Source organism: Megalobrama amblycephala, linkage group LG1 (genome assembly GCF_018812025.1).
Source record: "Megalobrama amblycephala isolate DHTTF-2021 linkage group LG1, ASM1881202v1, whole genome shotgun sequence".
Taxonomy (NCBI): domain Eukaryota; kingdom Metazoa; phylum Chordata; class Actinopteri; order Cypriniformes; family Xenocyprididae; genus Megalobrama; species Megalobrama amblycephala.
In genome coordinates, this window is record NC_063044.1 from 34,617,096 (window position 1) to 34,630,749 (window position 13,654).

Sequence of the window (13,654 nt, forward strand, 5' to 3'; positions counted from 1 at the left end):
GGTAGGGTGCAAAAGTTCCATCTGCTTTCTTGGATGTATTTCCAAGTGTCTACTGCCGTCCACCCAAAGAGGTACTTGAGTTGGAAATGAGAATCCAGGAAGATCCATCAATAATGGAGGATGATGATCCCCTTATGGATGATCAAGAGTTCCGAAGTGAGGCCTATCAGCGGCCTTATCAGTACTTGCAACGTTTCTACAATGGTGTCAATTTGGATGCCTTCATGTACCAAGGAATTGAGGGCACTCATGTTGAATGCCTGCAGATGTTGTTTGTGTACTGCGGCATCATGGACCCTTCTTGGGCAGAGTTGCGGAATTTTGCTTGGTTCCTGAACTTACAACTTCAGGATTGTGAAAGATCGGTTTTCTGTGATGTTTCTTTCATAGGGGACACTCTGTTGGGATTCAAGAATTTTGTTGTTGATTTCATGATTCTCATGGCAAAGGATTTTGCCACTCCTTCACTTAGCATCTCTGATCAGAGTCCAGGGAGACTGCACAATGACCTTTCTTCTGCCAACGAAGAGGATCTAGCTCCCTTTAGAATAAGAAAACGATGGGAATCAGAACCGCATCCATACATTTTCTTCAATGATGACCATGAGTCCATGACATTCATTGGCTTTCATCTTCAGCCAAATGTACAGAATGGGATTGATGCTATTGATCCATCAACAAACAGAGTGATCAAGCAGAACATCATGACCAAAGAGCTCTATGAGGGCCTTAAACTACAGAGGGTTCCTTTCAATCTCGATTTTGACCAGCTCCCGAGATGGGAGAAAATTGAGAGACTTTCCAGGGTGTTGGGAATACAGTGGCCTCTTGATCCAGATGAAACATACGAGCTCACCACAGACAACATATTGAAAATGTTGGCAATTCACATGCGCTTCCGCTGTGGGATTCCTGTTATAATCATGGGTGAGACAGGATGTGGGAAGACCAGGCTAATCAAATTCCTTTGCGAGATGCACAGAAGTGGAGTTGCCACTGACAACATGAAACTGGTCAAGGTTCATGGAGGAACAGGTTCAGACATGATCTACACCAAAGTAAGAGAAGCAGAGGCCATGGCATTTAGAAACAAGCTGGATTATGGGTTTAACTCTGTGTTGTTTTTTGATGAAGCAAACACAACAGAGGCCATTAGCAGCATTAAGGAAATCCTCTGCGACAACACTGCTGATGGACAGCATTTAACAGGTGACACTGGCTTGCAAATCATTGCTGCTTGCAACCCATACAGAAAACACACAGACGTAATGATAAAGAGATTGGAGTCAGCTGGTTTGGGATACAGAGTTCGTGCTGAGGAAACAGATGAAAAACTTGGATCCATTCCACTTCGCCAGCTAGTGTACAGAGTGCAGGCTTTACCACCTAGCATGATTCCACTAGTTTGGGACTTTGGACAGCTCAATGACCGTACTGAGAAAATGTATATCAAGCAAATAGTTGAAAGGGTAGTTGAAACCCACTCAATTAGTTCAGATTACATTGGAACCATCACTGATGTTCTTTCAGCCTCACAGATGTACATGCGAACAAGACAGGATGAATGTAGTTTTGTGAGTCTGAGGGATGTAGAGCGCTGCATGCAAGTTTTTGGCTGGTTCTACAAAAACTACCCAATGATACTCTCAGAGCTTGACCATTTTGAGAGTATTCAGCGGGCTGAGAGAAATGATCAACATCAGAGGAATACTGATGAAAGAAACCCAATTCTTTGGTCATTACTTATGGCTATTGGTGTGTGTTACCACGCCTGCTTGGAGGATAAAGACAAATACCGAAGAAAAATTTGCAAGTACCTTCCAGAGACCTACAGCCCAGTGAAAGTGATGCAGGAGATCTCAGTTGTTCAGGATCTTTTTTTGAGTGGAGTTCCATTGGGTGACACCATTGCTCGAAACAATGCCTTGAAGGAAAATGTCTTCATGATGGTGATTTGCATTGAGCTACGAATACCTCTCTTTTTGGTTGGAAAACCTGGAAGCTCCAAGTCCTTGTCTAAAACTCTGGTTGCAGATGGCATGCAAGGCCAAGCAGCCCATTCAGATTTGTTTAGAAAACTGAAGCAGATCCATCTTGTTTCCTTTCAGTGCAGTCCTCATTCTACACCAGATGGGATCATCAATACATTCAAGCAATGTGCTCGTTTTCAGGAAGGCAAGAATCTAACAGAGTATGTCTCAGTGGTAGTGTTAGATGAGATAGGCTTGGCTGAAGATTCCCCGAAAATGCCTCTGAAAACTTTACATCCATTGCTGGAAGAGGGATGCATAGATGATCAGCCAGTACCCCACAAGAAGGTGGGATTCGTCGGTATCTCAAACTGGGCTTTGGACCCAGCCAAGATGAACAGAGGTATATTTGTTTCACGTGGCGATCCTGATGAAAAGGAATTGATTGAGAGTGCAAAAGGAATATGTTCCTCAGATGCCATGATCCTTGAAAGAGTGAGAGATTACTTTCAGCCATTTGCCCGCGCTTACCTGAACATTTGTAAGAAACAGGGGAGAGGTTTCTTTGGTCTGCGAGACTATTACAGCTTGATAAAGATGATGTTTGCTGTTGCCAAAGCTGCTGACCAGAAGCCTAGTGCAGAACAGATTGTGAAGGCTGTGCTAAGGAACTTCAGTGGCAAGGATAATGTGGATGCTGTCAAAGTTTTCACCAGCAGACTAAGTATCACTCAGAAACTTGAGAATATCTGTGCCATTGAGCTTGTAAGAGAGAACATCACAGCCATTGGCCAAGATGAGGAATGCAGATACTTGCTTGTTCTGACCAAAAACTATGCAGCCCTTCGAATTCTACAGCAGACATTTTTTTCAGACCAGTGCCAGCCAGAGATTATCTTTGGTTCAAGCTTTCCAAAAGACCAGGAGTATACTCAGATATGCCGCAACATTAACCGTGTTAAGGTTTGTATGGAAACTGGTCAAACCATTGTGCTCCTGAACTTGCAGAACTTGTACGAAAGCTTGTATGATGCTCTCAACCAATATTACGTTAGCCTTGGAGGTCAGAAATATGTGGATTTGGGTCTTGGAACGCACAGAGTCAAATGCAGAGTGCACAAGGATTTCAGGCTCATTGTCATTGAGGAGAAGGACGTCGTGTACAAGCAGTTTCCCATTCCACTGATCAACAGATTGGAGAAACATTATCTTGACATCAATACTGTACTAAAGAGTGAGCAAAAGGACCTTGTTGAGAAGCTTGAAGAATGGGTTCAATTCTTCATTTCTGCTAGAAGCAAGCACTCAATTGTTCCCCAAGCACGTCGTTATCGTCCAGCTGATGCTTTCATTGGCTACCACTCGGACACATGTGCGTCTGTTGTACTGCAAGTAACAGAGCAGCTCAAAGGGAAATTGGAGCTCTCCGATCCTAGAATCATAGATGAGGCTAAATTGATCCTTTTGAACTGTGCAACACCAGATGCCGTGGTTCGGCTAGACTGCACTTCCCTCTCCAGTGTAGAAAGTGATCACTTGTCAAGGGTATACTTTGAAGAGCAGAAGCATAGCTCCCTTGCTGACTTCATCCTTTCTTACACACAGCAAGCAGGGCCAAGCCATGCTATTTTCACAGAGGTAAAGCAATACTTTCAATATTAATCTAGAATAGTGGTTCTAAATCAGGGGGCGACAAAATGGTTAAAACAAGCTTTAAAATAAGCCAAATAAGCTAAAAATCTAATGGATATTTCTTATTTTAATGAATTCCCTCAACAACTGTCATTTTTAAGGTCATGGAAAACCTGGATATATGATAGAACTTTAAAAGTGTGATTTCTAGACCTGGAAAATATAATGGAAATGTATAATATTTTAAAAAGTCATGAAAATTTCTATAATGATTATCTTTTTTATTCTAGCGATGCCAAGATGTAAAATATTTTGTTGGGTAAGAAACCACTGAGAAATTGCTATTTGTGAGTAAAAAATCATTCTAAAAAATAAAAGGGCAGCTTTGTCATTATAGCAGAAGTACTCGAAGTATCTTTGGACTTTGGACAGAAAAAAAGCTTGAGAACCACTACTCTAGAAACATCCATGACATTTCAGTCTTTATGAGAAAAAACATTGTGCACTAAACTTGCAGTCTTTTTCCTAATCCTTTAGGTGACTACCTTCTCAAGGCTTCTGACTGCAGCTGAAACTGAACCTCTACAGAACGTGGTCCAAAACGTAGAGCTCCTCTCTCTACAGCAGTTTGACACAGAACACTCATTCCTAAAGAAAATCAAGTATTGTGCTCACAAAATCACTACATTATATCACATCATAACAAAAAGCACACTTATTCTTAATGAAATGAATTAAAACCCTTTTTCTGTATTCAGGAATTATTTGGAAAACACCACCGGGGACAAGATACTTATCATCCAAACTGATTTTGATGAAGGCTCCCCAAATTTAAATGTCATTGCATCTGCGAAGTAAGTTGAATGTGGCTGGTGGCACATTTTGTTTGTTCAGCAAATGTAGTGAAAGTAGCATGATTTCAACTTGAAATATATTTCCAGGTATTCTTCTATCAATGAGATCAACAAATTCAGGAAAGAGGGCTATGGAAAGATTTTTATGTACTTCATCACTAAACTACCAAGAATGGATGGTGGAACTTCTTACGTTGGATTTCATGGCGGTAGGCTTAGTTTCATTGCATCATTGACCAACACCTGTTTTTTTATAGAAAATCTCATAAAGATTTTTTTAATAAGGCCCATGGAAGTCAGTCCACATCGATGACCTCAGAAAATCGAAAGATATGGTCTCTGATATAAAAGCCTTGCAGTGTCTGACCATCAGCCAGTTGTTTGAAGAGAAAGCAGAGAAAGTAGCTGAGCCTGAAGGTGAAGTCAGTTTATTTTCAAAATATCGAGAGTTCTCTTTAAGTGATGATCAACATTCTCAAACAATCCAAATAATTTTTACTGCTTGCAGCTATGGAGGTTGAGGAACTGTACGAAGAAGAAGGAGAAGAGAAGATGGAAGTAGAAGACAATACTGTGAGTCACAGCCTCAACAACAGCAATGTATTTTCTGTACAGGACATCTGTGATGCTATTGCCACCCTGTTGAGTTCAGTAAGCTTCTAAGTTGGGTCAGCAGGTCAAACTGTAGTTCTTCTTTTTTTTTGTGCTCTTTAGGGCTGGGAGAATGTTTTGGACACCACAGCGCTGGTGCGTAGCTGCGTACAGAGTGCTGTTGGCATGCTAAGAGATCAGACAGAGGCAGGCACCCGCAGCACCAAGAGAGTGCAAATTCTGCTCATGCTCCTGGCTGACAATGAGACTCTACAAGGTGAGATTTATCTCTTTTTTTTGTTTGTATTTAAAGGTTTCATTAATTATTCTGTAAGGGGTTACTCATATTTAAATATTTATGTTACCAGCTGAATTTCTGAAAACATTAAAGAAGCGAATTTATTCTCTATTGATGGCTCATGATGAAAACACAATCTCTGCCAAGAGCTGGGTCTCCAAGGAAGCACTAAATATCGATGCCTTGCAAGAGGGTGGAACTTTTAGGTAAGTGTAAGAGAGAAGGTGTAAATTGCACAGTATTTTGGATTGTACTTCATGTTGACGTGGAACCTCGTTGGTTTGACTAGGCCTTATTAGGTCTTTGTGAAACTCTATACCTAATACCTAAAACAATTTCCTTTTCAATATTTGTTCATTTTTGTTTGTCTTTTTTAGACATGCCCTGTGGAGGCGAGTTCAAGCAGTAGTAACTCCCTTCTTGGCACAGCTTGTTTCAGTTATTGACCGTGACTGTAATCTAGACCTCTTGCTGGATACAAACTCTGAAGAATCCTTGAAGAAACTGTGGTTGAATATTTTTGGAGATGTCAAGTTACTGAATGTTCCTTACACAAGTGTGAAAAACAAGTATGTGATAATTATTTGATGTAAAGAGGCATTTTGTAAGCCTTTGGGCCTAAAAATCACATCACATACTGACAATGCATTGCTTAAGCCTTGGCGTCTACATTGGCACACGTATATTGTACAGTATATTTCTGGTTTTAAAGCAATGCCATTATTATAACTGAAAACACTCCATCTTAACAGCTCAGAGATGAAGACAATCTTGGTTCAGAACTACATTGCCGTTGACAGGAACATGGGATGCACCATGCCTTTCAGCTGGAGAATTAAAGATTGTCTAGAGGACCTCTGGGTACATGCCTTCCAGCGAGAAGGTATATTTTTATGCTATGTTTTTTTTCCTTGAGCAATCAAGCTTACATTTAATGTGGTTAGTTTTCATTTCCTTCAGGGGCGTCACTGCCATACTGCCAAAGGGCAGTAAAAAATGCAAAAAATACTTCTAATATTACTCTAATATTATCAGGGGCAAACACTAATAAAAAAACAGGGGCAAAAAATTTTTTAATGCTGAATGAGGAAAAGACAGAGGTTATAGTTTTTAGCCACTTAAAGAACTCGACAAGAAATGTATTAGATTCAAGCCCACTGGCGCCACATTTGAAAACAGCAGTAAAAGATTTAGGTTTCCTAATTGATAATAACCTAAAATTAGATAAGCAAATTAACTCAGTGGTACGGGCATGTTTTTATAATTTGCGTCTTTTAACTAAAGTAAAACCGTTCTTAACAAACTCTGACCTTGAAAGAGTAATTCATGCCTTTATTTTATCACGGTTAGATTTCTGTAATTCTTTGTACTCTGGCATTACTGCCACATCTTTGTCCCGTCTACAATCGGTACAAAATGCTGCGGCAAGGTTACTAAAGAAGGTGAAGAAATATGAACCCCTGTGTTAGTTTCCTTAAATTGGTTGCCGGTCCGTTTTAGAATCAAATACAAAATTTTATTGTTCGTGTTTAAATCCTTAACTAATCAGGCATCGTCATACTTGGAGAAACCTTTTAATTCCATATAATCCTCCCAGAACACTACGATCAGAGAACCAAAATTTACTTGTAGTGCCTAGAACAAAGTGCCTATATAAAGGCGATCGGGCATTCACTGTGAAAGGGCCAAGACTTTGGAATGAGCTACCTCTGTCGATCAGGTCCGCCAAATCTTTGGCAATATTTAAGAAATTGTTGAAAGCACACCTAATGTTGGTAGCATATAATGACTAGATGTGGTCTTTTTATTTTGATGTGGTGTTTTATGTTGTCGACGTATGTTGTTTATTCTCCCATGTAAAGCACTTTGGCGCAACCTTGGTTGCCTTTTAAATTGTGCTATATAAATAAATAGAACAAATAGAAATAGAACAAATACCTTGGCTGCCTCGTCAAGTCAATGCAACTTATATAATTTAATTCATTGCATGCAGGATTAACAAAGTTATATTACTATGTGTAACATTATAATTTGTATTTTTAAATAAAACAGAAATAAATTAAAGCGATCTGGTTCTTATATTAGTGTCTTGTAAAATCAACGGCGCTGCCAATGTGTCTATTCACAACGTGATTTTGCAGCGTTGAATATTTTATCTCTGGTATTTCTGTTGAAAATAATGACCAGTCAGTGTTTAAGTTACCGGTTGTCCTAACCAGCCGCAATGATGGCACGCAACAATTCTATTTTAGAAATGGTTTCTATTTTTTGCAAAGTCGCGGCTGGAACAATGACGCAAAGTATGGCAATGATAATCTCAGGTAATGTTTGTGCTTTATTTAATGTTAAAAGCATGTTACATGACTTTGAATATCATTTTGTGCTCCCAGCTTTGTAGCCGTATTAAAAGCAATGGATAATTCACCTCAGATCTTGAAATGAAACAAATGGAAGCAAGAATGTTCAAACTGTGAACAAACAAGTGTATTCTATGACAAAGATTGTTTAAGTAGCTCAGTATGTATTTTTATTAATGTTTATATGGTGTAATATTTGTGAATTTGATTATGTACAAATGCTGCCAGAGCCCTCCCTCACTGATCTGATTGGCTGTGGTATTTGTTTGATTGACTTTTAGTTTTACAAATGAGGACAATCTTTATAAGATGAACAAAAATACTTTTGCTAATTATAAAACTTATAAAACTTAAAGTGGATAATATATTTAGCTTTGAAGTGCTGGAAAAAGTGTGTACAAGTTTGGAATAAGATTGGTTAATGTCATCAAGGTCTGCCATACCCTGGTTTTTGGTGAAATGACTCCACTGCATTTTATTTACAGTTCAAAGGAAAAAGTAAACAATATAAGTTGTCTTTGCATTTCTGTCAACAGGACACACACTAAAGCAATTTGAAGAGTTCTTTTGGAAGACCCCCTTGGGCAGGTACATCTCTGAAGCATCCCAAGCGATGCAAATGGAGTTTTTCCACAGGTATCTCCAGGATTTCGTCTCCATGACCATGAATGTGATATCGGAGGTTGATCTCAAGGTGACTTTTTTTTTTTTTTTTTTTTTTTTTTTACCTGCCCCATCATCTGCACATCCAAGCACTATACACTTGTTCATGTGTTAATATGATTGTGCATCTGTTTTTACATTGTAGCTCTTATGTGGAGCCCTTACTTGTGGTGTAAATGAGCTTAGCGATGAGCAGGAAGCACAAGAGAGTGAAGTCATTTCTCTGCCATGGGTTCATGCTGCCTACCATCATTTCAAGAACCGAATACAGAACCTCTACAGGATGATCAGTTTACAGCCTCAGATAGCTCTGATGCTCCAAGATAACAGATGTGCAAGAGAGGGCAAAGAACTTGTAAGTGCTTGCAACTTTCTTCTGCTTCAGAGGTTTGCATGAAAATAAGCATTTCAGGGATTGGATGTGGATGTTCTACTTTGGTTACTTCCCTCTGGCCGTCTTTCTGTTTCTCAGGTGTTAGATGTGTATGCTGCTATGGCCTGTATTGAATACTTGGAGCCCCAGACTCTAGATGAAGATGTTCAAAGTCTGGCCTGGCTTAGATGTGTAAAAAAGCTACAGGTGCCAATTGAGTTGGTCTGCTGTGAGGAAAGCGTACGCCATTATAAAGAGAAAAGCAAACAGATGGTCACCCTCATTCAGTGAGTTATGAATTCTAAAATTGTCATATCATCATTATTTTTACAAGTAACATGTTGTCTGTATATTTTTATTATATTTATAGCATAATAGCACCTACTGTTCTGTTCTCAGTCCATTGGTGTGGCTCTGTAACCTATTCAGTAGGTACTTTAGATCATTGGTTCTCAGCCTTTTTGAATTTGAGGCCTTCTGTTTTTCACAACAATATTTGACCGCTTTTCCCCCAATGTATGTGAAATATATTTCCTCTGGTACATCTGCTGTAATGAAAACTTTAATCTAAAAATGTTAATCTATCGATACTCATAAATGTCCATTCACTTTCAGAATTTTAGAAGTTTTTAAGGGCTGAATTTTCCTCAGGATTCCCACTCATTTTAACAAATTAATTTGCATGACCTTTTTCAGTTGTTCTTGATTTACTGGATAAGAATTAAGAATAAGGATATTTAAAGCTGCAGTCCATAAGTTTTGCCTCTTTGTCACCATCCCTGTTTTGAATTATCATCTTTACGTGGGTTGTGCTTTGGCACGGCTTCTCACCACGGATTAATCAAATTTTGACTGTCAGTCACCACTAGACATGCCGATATTCGGTAATGCGATATATCATGATAATGAATATGCACAATATTGTTATCGTGGGCACTTTAATATTTAAAGACTTAATAAGCCATTTATTTTCAAACTTAAACATTTTTATATTTTAATCTGGACTACAACATGCCCAAATGATTAGAAATGTTCTGATTATTTGTTATTGTTCAGTAAAACTTTGAGACATATGGCTTAATTGGTTAACATGTTAAGTCATTACCAAACTGACAATGAAAAATACTTATAAATCATTAATTATTCTTAGTTACTGTTTAATAACATTACTAAAATCAAAATAACTTATTAAATGGACCTGAGATAAAACTAACAATGATCAGTTGTATTTCCTATCTAACATTAACAAAAAATAATACTTTCTGTAACAAATGTAGATATTGCTCAATCTTATTGAATAATAAGACCTTATTGTAAAGTGTTACCTGTTGTTTTTTATAGCTTAATTCTTTTGTACTTTAATCTGTTTGAAAATTTTACTTTATATATTTGTGATTTGTATTATTGTATTTAAACATTCAGAGTTCTTTTTGTTATTACAAAAAGAGTTCTTAAACCTGTTATACTATGACAACACTTTTTTTTTTGCAACTTATTTCAATATCGTGATAATACCATATACCATGATAAAAGCTTCAGCAATTAATCGCGACATGAAAATTTGATACCGTCACATGCCTAGTCACCACATTGTGTGGATACTGTACTTCGGAATCACAGATTCTACGTCTTGGAAGTATGACCAAAATAAGAATTTTCACCAGAAAATGTCATCTGAACAAGTAAGTAACATGTCTGCCACTTTTGATCTGACCAACAGAAAAAAAAGCATAAAAATAAATCCCACTGCCAATGGTGACGGACTGTTGCTATAAAAAATATTTTTTAGCCGATAAAATATTTTAGAGTTTGGCATAACTAGAAATGTGTAAAATGCCCATGGACTTTTAATATTTTATTAATTTACATGACTTGTCTAGAAATCACACCTTTAAAATTAGTCCCATATATCCTGATTTTCCAAGACTGTGGAAAGCCTTTTTCTTTTTTTTTAAAGGAAAAAGTAGCAGTTAAAGGGGTGAAATAAAAGAAGAAATATCTTGATTTTTAGTTGTTTTCGCTTATTGTAATACTTGTATTTTAAATCATTTTAAGTCATTTTGAGGCCCCCTTGGACGTTTGCTGGGTCCATGTGACTGCAGTGGTTCAAGCTTAATGTTATGAAGTGACGAGAATACTCATTGTGCACAAAACCAAAACAAAAATAACAACTCTCAACAATTTTTCCTCGGTGAACGCAGTTCAGCACTTCCGTGTTTATGTCAGAACGCCGACTCAGTATTGGTCGACGCTGTACAGGTGAGCAGCACAATGCGTGCGTGTGATGCTGACACAGGAGCCAGCCAATTATGAGCCAGCATTCTGACGTAGAACCAGAAGTGCTGCACTGTGATTGCTATGTCAACAGTTAAGGATACTGACAGAGAAAAGAAGAGATTGTTAAAGTCATTATTTTTGTTTGTTTTTTGCACACAAAAAGTATTTGAACCACTGTAGTCACATGGACTATTTTAAAAATGTCTTTACTACCCTTCTCAGTCTATTGGAGGCCAGAAAGCTAAAAAAGCAATATCAAAGTGGTCAGGGCTATCGAACCGAATTCTGATGTAAATATAGGTTATATAATATTTATATGTTGTGTCTGTGTGAGTGTGTGTGTATGATAATGCATTTTCTTCAATTCTATTCTGAATTTCACTTCTTCTTCCATAGATTCAAATTTGAATTACAATTCTGTATCCTGTTTGCTACCTTTTTTGGGAATTGAATTAGAATTCTCAAGGCGTTCTCAGTTTAGTTCTGAATGACACACAACTCATGTGCACAGTGCTGGCTTCCCTGCAAATAAAACTCAGATTATTTACTGTACATTGTAATAATCAATATTATCAAATATGATCATTTGCATCATTGTATTATTAAATTTCAGACATGGCTGGCAGCGCATTTACTCTCTAGCCTTGTTTGTGGAGCACATGCTGCTGGGTGTTGGAGATGTGCAATTGAAACTCAGGCCACTGGTTTTGGAACATACTCGACGCCTAGCAACAGTGAGTAACTTTATAGTCCTTCCTTGAAAATAGTTCCTTCAGCAGTTTAATTTTAGCTTATCAATACTTATGTGTTTGCTAAAGGTCCTAGAGAAGAACTCGGACCTCAAAAAGAAGCAGCCGTTTGAGGCAGTGATCACCGTACTCAAAGCCTGCAAAGATGAAGCATCTCAGAGCATTTTTAGGTTTGATTTGATAATAGTTATACTTTTTTTTTTTTTTAACAAAGTGTTTAGTAAGAGGCTATAGGATTGTGTATAGGATTTGTCACTAGCTATGGACACCCTTTGCTTCAATAGGAATGAAATCATTCCAATTGATACATTCAAATATAGTGTTTACTTGAACGCTAAATAAAGTGATCAGGTTGATTGTGTGTTTATGTCACAAGCTTCAAATAAGAATTGATCTGTTGACTTGCAAACTGCACGAATATACAGAGTTTCCCACAAGATCTGCATACTAACCATCCTCCTATCATCCTCCTTTTCTTTGTTTTTAAAAAGCAGACTTAACATTTATCTATTTTGGATCGACGTGCACACAAAGGTTTGTGCCGCGTGCTTATATTTATCAAGCAGTAATAACACCCCTTCCTGTGCAAGAAATTTATAAAAATCTTGAAGCAGGGACTGATAGGACGATGCTGTCCTGCAGCACTTCACAGACGATGAGTGGAAGGAGAATTCCAGTTTCGGTTTTCAATCCGATCAAGTGTTTACATGTCCTATCGAACAGAAGTCTACTGGTTCGATTACAAACAAATTATTAGGATCCATGTAAATGTAGCTACTGTTTGTTTACCCAGGTTTGGCATTCAGCTTTGTCCAGTGTGCATGGGAGACCCTCGAGACCCTTTGAGTCTTCCCTGTGACCACATCTACTGCCTAATTTGCATCAAACAGTGGCTGGTGCCCGGTCAGATGCATTGCCCTCTGTGTGTACAAGAAGTGCCTGAAAACTTTGAGCTCAAGGCCTCTGAGGAAATACGGTAATCTAATAATTGTCTGTTATACACACCATAAAACACTGTGCTGAATAGTTGTGCTTTATCTTTCTTTTTGCCTCTCTCTCTCTCTCTTTCTCTCTCTCTCCATCAGTCTAAAAGATTGTGTGCTTTTTTTGGTCATTAGGGGTCTCATCAAACAAAATGCATCATTCAGAATGCGATGTAATGCTTTCTTCATTGATCTGGTGTCCACTGTGTGCTTCAAAGACAACACTCCTCCCAGCAATGACATCATACTCCATCTGTTGTCCCTGCTGATGGTAGAGGCCTGTTCTCTCCCTCAAATCAGAGGTACATCTGTTTATGTATGTGTGTGGAGGACTAGATTCTGCTTAGAATCAATAAATGATCAGAACATTGTTCCTCATGCTCTCAGGGCAAGATCGGAGGTTCTTGACTAAGGCTCTTTCTCCCTTCGATGACTCTGTGGATAAAAATCCAGTGGTGCGTTCAGTGGTGCTGAAACTCCTACTCAAGTACAGGTGAGTTCAGGGCTTATTAGTGATTTATGATCACTATATTAACTTGCTTAATATATTGAAAAATATACAGAATAATATATTTTGTTAATATATTACAATATATTTAATATATTTTAATGACAATTTTCATATATTGAAAAATATGTGACCGTATATTTACTGTTACACTAATGTATATGCATGTGAGTTTTTAAGTATTTGAGTTGAGTTTATGAGGAAAGTTGTGTTGGTGTTACTTAAAAGTACATGTTGAAAACATGTAAAGTCTAATTGGTCAAACACAAATTAGTTGATTTTAAAAATTCTGATTCTGGGAGTTGCCTTTTTTTTTTTTTTTTTTTTTTTTTTTTTTTTAGCTAAACAAAGGCAGTATATTTTACACTGAAACTGATTGCCTTAAATTTCAAAAGGTTT

At 37.8% G+C, this 13,654-nt stretch overlaps 1 protein-coding gene across 4 annotated transcripts in view; it reads left to right on the top strand.

The window, feature by feature from the left end:
* rnf213a (ring finger protein 213a) overlaps positions 1-13,654 on the top strand; it is a 62,974-nt gene that overhangs the window by 20,246 nt on the left and 29,074 nt on the right. For all 4 annotated transcript variants that reach the window (XM_048190901.1, XM_048190909.1, XM_048190918.1 and 1 more), the window contains 18 exons: positions 6-3,608; positions 4,140-4,264; positions 4,361-4,456; positions 4,544-4,665; positions 4,742-4,873; positions 4,965-5,029; positions 5,171-5,324; positions 5,416-5,551; positions 5,723-5,914; positions 6,098-6,228; positions 8,239-8,396; positions 8,511-8,720; positions 8,838-9,025; positions 11,629-11,749; positions 11,834-11,934; positions 12,558-12,740; positions 12,883-13,049; positions 13,135-13,240. In XM_048190901.1, the coding sequence (XP_048046858.1) occupies positions 6-3,608; positions 4,140-4,264; positions 4,361-4,456; positions 4,544-4,665; positions 4,742-4,873; positions 4,965-5,029; positions 5,171-5,324; positions 5,416-5,551; positions 5,723-5,914; positions 6,098-6,228; positions 8,239-8,396; positions 8,511-8,720; positions 8,838-9,025; positions 11,629-11,749; positions 11,834-11,934; positions 12,558-12,740; positions 12,883-13,049; positions 13,135-13,240 (5,990 nt within the window). The remainder of the gene's footprint in view (positions 1-5; positions 3,609-4,139; positions 4,265-4,360; positions 4,457-4,543; positions 4,666-4,741; positions 4,874-4,964; positions 5,030-5,170; positions 5,325-5,415; positions 5,552-5,722; positions 5,915-6,097; positions 6,229-8,238; positions 8,397-8,510; positions 8,721-8,837; positions 9,026-11,628; positions 11,750-11,833; positions 11,935-12,557; positions 12,741-12,882; positions 13,050-13,134; positions 13,241-13,654) is intronic.